Here is a 9,869-nt window from a genome sequence, read left to right on the forward strand (position 1 = left end):
CTCAAGTGTTCCAAGGCTAAGAAAATTGTGGATTACTTCTTTTAGTTCCATTTTTTCCCTACACGTAATGACTCATGAGGATATAGGAAAAAATGCATCCAGCTTAAGGAAAAAAAATATCAAATTATTCCCAAAATAATTCAAATTCCCAGATGTACAGTTTCTGGAGCCCCCAACACAAGAGGGACATAGAACCATTGGAGCGAGTCCAGAGGAGGGCCATAAAGATGCTCAGAGGGCTGCAGCAGCTCTGCTATGAGGACAGGCTACATGAGTTGGGGCTCTTCAGCCTGGAGAAGAGAAGGATTTGAGGAGACCTTATATTGGCCTTCCAGTACCTGAAGGGAGCCTACAGGAAGGCTGGGGAGGGACTATTCACAAGGTCTTGTAATGACAGGATGAGGGGTGATGGGTTTAAACTGGAAGAGGGGAGACTGAAACTGGATGTTAGGAGGAAGTTCTTTCCAGTGAGGGTGGTGAGACACTGGCACAGGTTGCCATGGGAGGTTGTGGAGCACAGAATCACGCAGATCTTTGATCACATTGGGTGATTCTGTGCTCCACAACCTCCCTGGAGGTGTTCAAGGTGAGGCTTGATGAGGCCTTGAGTGACCTGCCCTAGTGGGAGCCTGCCTATAGCGGGGGGTTGGAGATGGACGATCCTTGAGGTCCCTTCCAACCTAGACCATTCTATGACTGTGTAAAAAGGTTTTAATCCCAGAAACATACCACTGAATACAATATGATTAGTCATAGGCTTCAGATGACATATATATGGAAATACATTATTGGCTAGGTGGCTAGGGTTTAAGTACTGAAATCTGCAGTGTTGTTTTCATATTTTCTAAAACATTTTTCATCTTTATAATAACAACCAAAAAAAGTCTTTAAAAAGCAGACAATGATTTTCATGCATATGCTGTTAGGAAGGAACCTGATAAGAGGGTGCTGCATATCAGTTGCAAGAGATTTTGTTTTTGAAGGCTGATTTGTCTATGAAGCCACAGCTGTCCCTAAATGAAGCCAAGAAAGAAGAGATACATTACCCCTATCTTTTCTCCTCTTGGCAGCTGTGTGTTCACATTATTTTGCCATCTCATAAGCAAATACTTTCTGAATGAAAAATAAGAATGAACACGTCTCCTACTGTCTATCACAACACTGAAAATGCTAAATCTCAAGGCTGCATTTTCTATCACATAAATTTCCAAGCAGGCATCTTAACCAGCAGTGATTATTACTTGGATCCAGAACTAGCCTTGTTCTGCCATATCTTTCCCTTCTGCTGAAACTCTCGTGCATGCCAATGCCACTCACTGGAGAGGAAAGTACTTCTAAATGGAGCTGTCAGATTCCAATTTTGGGGTGTTTTGCTGGGAGGAAACCAAACAGGGAAAATTTCAGTCACCCAGTAAGTTTGAAAGATGATTTCTTTGAATACACTATATTAGTCACCACTTACATTGATATTTATACACATGTGAGTACTGGACAAGAAATCTTCCAGTCCCACTGACTAGTATTTAGGAAAATAACCTTCTGTTCCATTTTTTTATGCTCTTTGGAAATCATAAGGCTTTTGAGTCAAAGTTTGTGTCTGCTACAGATCTATACAGCATACAGAGAGAGAACTGCTAAGAAGTACAAACCTTTTCTGACACATTTTCCCTTCATTCAAAATGTCTATAGAATGCCATTTTTCTCTAACAAAACTATGAAAGACCAGGGGATGCTTTACAATATTTTGGGGGTTATTTCCTACATTGTTGATCACTATTTCTCACATATCCTGACCAGCAGTCTTCATTCTTTCACCATGAATCTACAGTTCACAGAGCCTCAGAAACCACTTTATAATTCCAGACACAGCATAGTTGAGGTTAAGATACAGGCAATTATAGGTATGCTTACTTCTAAAGTATTGTAGTTTTGAAACTTGCTTTGTTTCATAGTGTGGCTAGGAGGATGAGGAAGTTATTCTTCCCCTGTACTCAGCACTGGTCAGGCTACACCATGAGTGCTGTGTCCAGTTCTGGGCCCTGCAATTTAAGACAGATGTTGAGGTGCTGGAACATGTCCAGAGAAGGGCAATGAAGCTGCTGAGGGGCCTGGAACAAAGTCCTATGAGGAGAGACTGAGGGAGCTGGAGGTGTTTAGCCTGGAGAAGAGGAGGCTCAAGGGTGACCTCATTGCTGTCTACAACTACCTGAAGGGAGGCTGTAGCCAGGTGGGGTTGGTCTCTTCTCCCAGGCAGCCAGCAACAGAACAAGGGGACACAGTCTGAAGTTGTGTCAGGGGAGGTCTAGGCTGGATGTTAGGAGGAAGTTGTTGCCAGAGAGAGTGATTGGCATTGGAATGGGCTGCCCAGGGAGGTGGTGGTGGAGTCACCATCCCTGGGGGTGTTCAAGACAAAACTGACTGAGGCACTTAGTGCCATGGTCTGGTTGACTGGATATGGCTGGGTGGTAGGTTGGACTGGATGATCTTGGAGGTCTCTTCCAACCTGGTTGATTCTATGACTCTGAGATATCTTTCTCTCAAAACCTTTTGTGTTTTAATTTTCAGATGACATTTCAATGGAATTGCAGACAAAGAATGTTTGTCTTCCAAAAAGTTCCTGGTAGATATATATATATGTTGACAACTCTTGAATGGCATAAAACAGGCTTAAACCAAAAATGTTAATTAGCTTTTTCCTTAGGCTATTCTGTAAAGCAGCTGCTGCTAAATGTATACAGCACAATTCAAAACTTATTAAGAGAGTCACTTCAACTGCCTTCTCTGCAACTCATCCGAAGCTGAACACTTGCACTTCCCACTGAAGCAGGCTGAACTACAAGAGCTGAAATCCTGCTTGATCTTCTCTGTTTTCTTTGTAAATTACATATATTTTTTTCCACACTTGTTAAAGCAAAGCCTTCTTCATTTTATTTCTCTCTCAAACTTCTTTAAACAACACAGAAAAGTTGGCATGAATGAAGTACAGATAAAACCCACTGTGAATACAAGAAACCCTATTGAGGACAACAGGGAGAGAATCCTTAGGTCTCTACATTCAGAAGTCAGTAGCTGTTCTTTGGAACAACAAAACAACACTGCAAAGTTTGATTATGACTTAAAAGTGTAGCAGTGCTAAACATTTTTGAATGCTCATATATCAAGAGCAGGTCATGTAAATGATTGCTACTCAGTTCCAAAGGTGGAGGTCATATGAATGCCTGCCTTGCAGCTGCCCTGCTGTGGTAATGGCCAGAGCAAACAGCAGCAGGAATTCACCAGCACCTGTGCAAACTACATAGGAAGGTGAAAGCCTTTTTATTATCTACCATGATGAGGATCTTGTGCTTTACCAGTGCTCTTCTCTGAGACGTTAATGGTAGCAGATAGGGTAAAACTAAATAGAAGGCTGAGCTCAGAATTACTCCAGTAAATGTCTAAGATGAAAAATAATTGTAAAGAGGAACGATAAGCATTATTGAATTTGTGGGTTTAATTCTCTTGCAGTTGATTACCTGGAGATTTACAGAATGGCTATCTCAAGTGTTCTGCTTCAAAAGAGAACTGAAACAATCTCTCCTTCTCCAAAAGATTCTTAAATATTGACAAAATACTTTATCTAAATCTTTCTAATTAACCAATTAATTCCAGATTTCTGTTCCTCCTTACTACCAAATAACAAAAGATGAATGGAACATTTCAAGGGGCAGAGAAGATTCATTTACCTTCTTTCCTAGCACTGTCTCATCTCTAAGGCTGAAGAATGGCAGGCTAACCAAAGACTTTTGCTTACTGTTTTATTCTCTACTCATTGCCCATATTTTTTCAAGTGATTAAAGATAATGCACACCAATATGAATAAGGCCACAGCACATTCATTATATCACTTGTTTTAGCAAGCTGATTTCTAGCCAGATTAGATTCTGGCATCTTTGTCATCATTTGCTTTAAACCCAGGAAATGAGTATCTTATTTATGAAAAGATGAAGGAGTTATAGCAGCAGCTGTAATATCATAAACATATTAAACCCAGTGATATTAAGCCATAAAACTAATCTGTGTCCAAGCCAGAGACAACTTCTTTGTTTCATTGATACTTAACCAGAAATTGTTGTGGTTTATTCAAAATAAAATTTAATCTTAAAAAAAAAGATTGAGCAAAAGAATTTGTAAGCAGGAAATCACATACAACTGAAGACAAATATTAAATGGAATACATACTGTCTGCTACAGGGGTACCAGATGTACTTGACCTCAGGTACTTCAGGTTAGAGTGAAAATGACATGTCTAAGTCTTTAGCCATGCATCTAGCTTTTTTAATTTGGGCGTTTTAATGGCTTAAGGTCTTAAGAAAGCCAATAGTAAATGGAAGCATCTGCACAGAAGGGTTTCAGTCATAGAATCAATCAGGTTGGGAGAGACCTCCAAGATCATCCAGTCCAACCTAGCACCCAGCTCTATCCTGTCAAGTAGACCATGGCACTAAGTGCCCCAGCCAGTCTTTTCTTGAACACCTCCAGGGACAGTGACTCCACCACCTCCCTGGGCAGCCCATTCCAATGCCAGTCACCCCCTCTGTGAAGAACTTGCTCCTAATACCCAGCCCATACCTCTCTGGCACTGTGTCCCCTTGTTCTGTTGCTAGTTGCCTGGGAGAAGAGACCAACCACCCCCTGGCCACAGCCTCCGTTCAGAATCATTACCCTTGTTATACAAGTGGGGGGAGACGAGGCACAGATGATTGCCATGAGCTCACTATTTCAGATGATCAGAGGGCTGCAGCAGCTCTGCTATGAGGACAGGCTACAAGAGTTGGGGCTCTGCAGTCTGGAGAAGAGAAGGATTCGAGGAGACCTCATAGCATCCAAGGCCAGGTTGGATGAGGCCTTGAGCAACCTGTTCTAGTGGGAGGTGTCCCTGTCTACTGGATAATCTTTGAGGTCCCTTCCAACCTAAACCATTCTATGATTCTGTGAAGCCACGAGCTGCCACCTTTTCCAGGAGCTTGTTTACTGTCATTGGATTGGCCTTTTAGTCAGAAAGATGGATTTAATGCTCTTTTTTTTTTTTTCCTGATCAGATCTGCCTTCCTAAATAAGGTCATTGATATTATTACTATAGAGAATGATCATGGCAGATGAGAAGATAGCAACATAAGTTACAGAAACTCTTTGAGAATCAGTTAGAATCCTTTATCCACTTGAATTGTGAATGTTACTGACCTTTCACTCATTATTTTCTTTCTGGTTGAAGGTTTATGTTTGTAAGAGAGCTGCATGCAATTTAAGGTACACCTATAAAGCAACAGGATGCTAAAGCAAGTTGGTGTACTCTACACAGATGACTGCAGACATGTTTATATAGCTGCAAATGATTGCACTAATGTGGTAAGATGTTAAACCATCTGTTAACGGAGCTGTTGCATCTCACCAAGTCTATGATCTCTTTCAGACTAAAAAGTTGCTCAGGCCACCATGCATGAATCACAGCTGGAGAAGGCTCACCAAAATTGCTGGTTACTATGACACACATAAAGGTACCTTACTAAGCCACTGTGTCTTGATGCAGAAAGCTTACAGGATCACAGCAATCTCAGTGCTGTTAAAAGACAATCTGAAATTGTATGTGGACATTTGTGTGCCTGGCTTATACTAGAACAATGCAAAACCCACTTTCCACTAGATCTCCTCTGAATGGCTCCACAGACTAATGTTTGTTTTACTTTCCTCAGACTTGAAGTGGAAAATAAAGGCAATTAAAGATTTGATTTGTCAAGGCAGAAGAAATAATCTTATGGAGGAACAATGAGCATTGATGTCCCCAAGAAAAACTAAGTTTGTATAATCCAGTGAGAGCAAAAGCGAAGAGATGAAAGGAAATGCAGAATGCCACACAAAACACCACACATGAACTCTGTGCTGACCTGCTGAATAGGTATAAAAATGGGAACTATGAAAGTAAGAACATACTTAGTTATTTTAGCATTTTATTAATACTTGCTTTTAAATACAGAAAACCTCAGCTTTCTCTGGTCCTAATGCTCCATTTGCTTCCTATCTTCAATGCCTGGATAACCGACATGAGGCAACAGGTATGTTCTTTGGCTATCTTGTACAACACTGTATCCCTGCACAGATCTGAGACAACTTGATACAACAAAACCTCTGTGAAAACTTAATCATAGAATAGTCTAGACTGGAAGGGACCTCAAGGATCATCCAGCTCTAATCCCCTGCCGTAGGCAAGGTCACCTCCCACTAGAGCAGGTTGCTCAAGGCCTCATCCAACCTGACCTTGAACACCTCCAGGGAGGAAGCAGCCACAACCTCCCTGGGCAACCTGTGCCAGTGTCTGGCCACCCTCACTGCAGAACTTCCTCCTAACATCTAGTCTAAATCTCCCTTCTTCCAGTTTAAACCCATTGCCCCTCATGAATGTCAGAGCACTAGTTCTATGTACAACATTAAAAGAGTGATCACACACAGACAAAGGCTGTGGAAAACTTGTAATAGCAGAAGGCTACCCTAACAGTCTAATATATATATATGTATATATAAATGTATATATATATATAAAATCAACTGTGAATGACTCTTCGACAAGTAAGAAGAAACCAAATCCTTATTTCAGGCCTTCAGTGGACAAAAACATCTGGAAATTGTTTCACTTTTATGGCGACAGTTTCAAGCAAACACAAATGCCATCAGCCACCTCCTCTTTCCACATTACAGACAAAGAAATGAGTACATGAAGACTGTTCACGCACATCTGTTAGTTCAAACCATTTCAAAGCAGCCCTCTGTCCATAAGCCCAACGAGAGATGGGATACCAAAAGCCGTAGCCAGGGCACTGAGTAGCTCTTGCAGAACGGTTGCTCCGCACGGAGCCTTCCTTCGCAGCTCCCAGAGCCTCCTGCATTTCGCAGTGAGTTCTCATCTTTCTCTGGGTACTTCTCAAAGGGGCAGCGCCGAGGAAATCCGCTGCAGCGCTGACTAACACCGGTTGTGTAAGGGCTCCGTGGAGTGGCCGGTGTGGAAACCTCTGCTCTTGCGAGCCCAGGTCACCCTGCAAGCACGAAAGGCTCCTGTGCGAGCAAACTGCCCTGAGCTGAAAGGTCTCGTTTGTTTTGGAGCAGGTTGGCTTTTTTTCAGCAGGTGAGGAAGCTCTCGGCTTCTCCTCTCCCTCCCTTGCTCCCCGGCAGGCGCAGTCAGTTGCCCACGCAAGCAACCCGCAGCGGGGGCCGCCCCTCTACGGCACAGGCTCGACCCCACATCCACATCTCAGCAGGCCCCGGCTCTCCGGGCCGCAGCGGCTCCCCACCCCCAGCGCTGTGGGACGCGGCTTGCCTCGGCGCTCGGCAGTCCCCCCTCGCACAGCCCGGCGCCAGCCATCCACGCGGCTGAGGAGGGGCAGACACCGCCTCCGTGCGGCACCGAGGACAGCGAATGGCGCTCGGGCCTCGCCATCCCCAGCCCCGCGATGTGATAGCGGCGCCGGCCCCGACCGCAGAGCCCCTGAGGGTGCCTCACGCAGCCTCCCCTACCTGCCGGGGCAGGGCTGCGGCGGCCTCTGCGTGAGGCGAGGAGGGGCCGGCCTCGCTTGTTTGCCGGCTCTCTGCCGAGGAATGGGAAGCGAAGACAAGAGCGATAGTAAGAACCCTAGGGGATAAAAGGGGCGGCAGACAGAGAGACCGGGAGCGCATACCGCCCGCGGGGGGTACTTACTGTATTCTCTCGGCGGTGGTCGCGTTGCCGGTCTGCGCTCGGAGGCACCCCAGCAAGAGCAGCCTCATAGCGGCTTCTCCCGTCCTTTCGGGCGGAAGCCGCCTCGCTGAGGGGCAGTGCCGCGGCCACCGCCTCCTTCACCTGCCGGCGGCCCGGGGGCGGCTCCGCTACCTCCTGGAAATTAGGGGCGCGGAGCGGGTGCACCCCCTGAGGCAGCGCCGGCCTGCTCGGCCAGCCCGGACCCTGCCAGAGGGAGCTCCGTCTCGCCAGTGAAGCTGGCAGGACCCGTATGATGAAGGGAGAATAGCACTCTTGCCAGGTGTCCCTTGTCAGGAGGCACTTAACTTCGGAGCAACAGGACCATATGTCTCCCAGGATGAGGGTGGCTCAGGTGCAATGTGGTGATTAACGAAAAAATAATTGTGCATAAAATGCCCACAACCAGAAAAGACAGAGGAACAGTTTAGTCCAAAGAACAAGGAAACAAGATGGTCAGAGGGCACACTAAATATCAGAAAGCTCAGATGATGAAATAGTCAAAGGTGTGAAAGACCAGAGGAAAGCTCTAGTGAGGAACCACAGCTGCTGCATCAACAGGACAAATCTTGCAGATCAGGGAACAGAAAAATGAAGAGCCAAAACCTGAGAAATCTACTCTCCAGTTATCAAGTTAATCTTCAGGACAGCCCCCAGTTATAACCAGAAACACTGTAAACCATTAGGAGTAGATGTGGGGCAGGGTGTACTGAAGACTGAGAGGCCAGTTTAGGGAGCCTTTGGGAGATTGATAGGGGACAGGTGTAGATAATCCACAGCTTGGATTCATCTTGCAAAAACAGAGCACATGCAGGACACCTGTAGCCAACATGTATTGACCAAGGGGAGATCTTGCTTGACTAATCTGATAGCCTTCTACAAAACCATGACCAAATAGGTAGATGAAAGAGCTGTGGATGTCAGATACCTTGACTTCAGTAAGGCTTTTCATACTGTTTCCTGTAACATCCTCATAGAAAAGCTCAGGAAATGTGGCATAGGCAATTGGTCCATGAGGTGGATTGAAAACTGGCTCGACAATACAGTTCAGAGAGCTGTGACTGGTGGCACAGAGTCAGCTTGGAAAACTGCAGCCAGTGATGTTCCCCAGGGATCAGTACTGGGTCCAGTTTTGTTCAGTATCTTTATTAACAACCTGGATGGGTGGATTGAGTGTACCCTCAGCAAGTTTGCTGATGATACAAAACTGGGTGGGGAGGGGTCGCTGACACCCTGTTAGGCTGTGCTGCCAACCAGTAAGATCTGGACAGGCTGGAGAGATGTGTGAAGGCCTTTATGAATTTCAGTATAGATAAGTGCAGGGACCTGCAGGTTAGGGGTTGCCCTGCTGGAAAGCAGCTCCATGGAGAAAGACCTTAGAGTCCTGGTGCAAAGCAAGCTCTCCAGGGCACAGCAATGTGCCCTTGCGTCCAAGGAGGTAAATGATATCTTGAGGTGCAACAAGAAAAGTATGTACAGGTCTAGGAAGGTTCTTCTCCCCTTCTACTCTGCCTTAGTTGAGACTGTGCCTGGAATACTGTGCCCAGTTTTGTGCTTCCCAATTCAAGACAGGCAGGGATCAACTGGAAGTCAAATGGAGAGCCACAAGGACAATTAGGGGACTTCTGCATCTCCCCTATTAAGAGAAACCGAAAATCCTAGAGCTGTTTAGTCTGGAGAAGACTGGGAGGGGATCTGATCAATATCTATAAATATCTGAGGGGTGGGTGTCAAGTGGAGGGGGCTGGTGGTGTGTTGTATAGTAAGACATGGACCAACGGATACAAACTTGAACATAGAAGGTTTCCCCTCAACAGCTACATTTCCACTGGCAATGGCTCTTCTTTTGCTCTGTTCTTGCCATTGTTTATCTTTTCTATTTAACAGTGTGGGTGATAGAACACTGGAGCAGGTGGCCCAAAGAGGTTCCATGGAGTCTGCTCTGGAGACTTTCACACCCCACCTGGACGCATTCCTGTGTGGTCTACCCTGTAAGTGATACTGCTTCTGTCAGGGAGGTTGGACTCAATGATCTCTGGAGGTCCCTTCCAACCTCTAATATTCTGTCATTCTGTGGCCATGAGACAGATTAAGAAAGAGGTCTTAATCC

The 9,869-nt window shown here is 45.3% G+C and overlaps 1 protein-coding gene across 1 annotated transcript in view; it reads right to left on the bottom strand.

Moving 5' to 3' along the window:
* GLT1D1 (glycosyltransferase 1 domain containing 1) overlaps positions 1-8,433 on the bottom strand; it is a 70,453-nt gene extending 62,020 nt beyond the window's left edge. Inside the window, exon 1 of the mRNA XM_064168158.1 lies at positions 7,724-8,433. Coding sequence (XP_064024228.1) covers positions 7,724-7,791 — 68 coding nt within the window. The 5' untranslated portion in view covers positions 7,792-8,433. The remainder of the gene's footprint in view (positions 1-7,723) is intronic.
* Between the last annotated feature and the right edge of the window lie 1,436 nt (positions 8,434-9,869).

The sequence above is a fragment of the Pogoniulus pusillus genome, chromosome 30, assembly GCF_015220805.1.
Source record: "Pogoniulus pusillus isolate bPogPus1 chromosome 30, bPogPus1.pri, whole genome shotgun sequence".
Lineage (NCBI taxonomy): Eukaryota > Metazoa > Chordata > Aves > Piciformes > Lybiidae > Pogoniulus > Pogoniulus pusillus.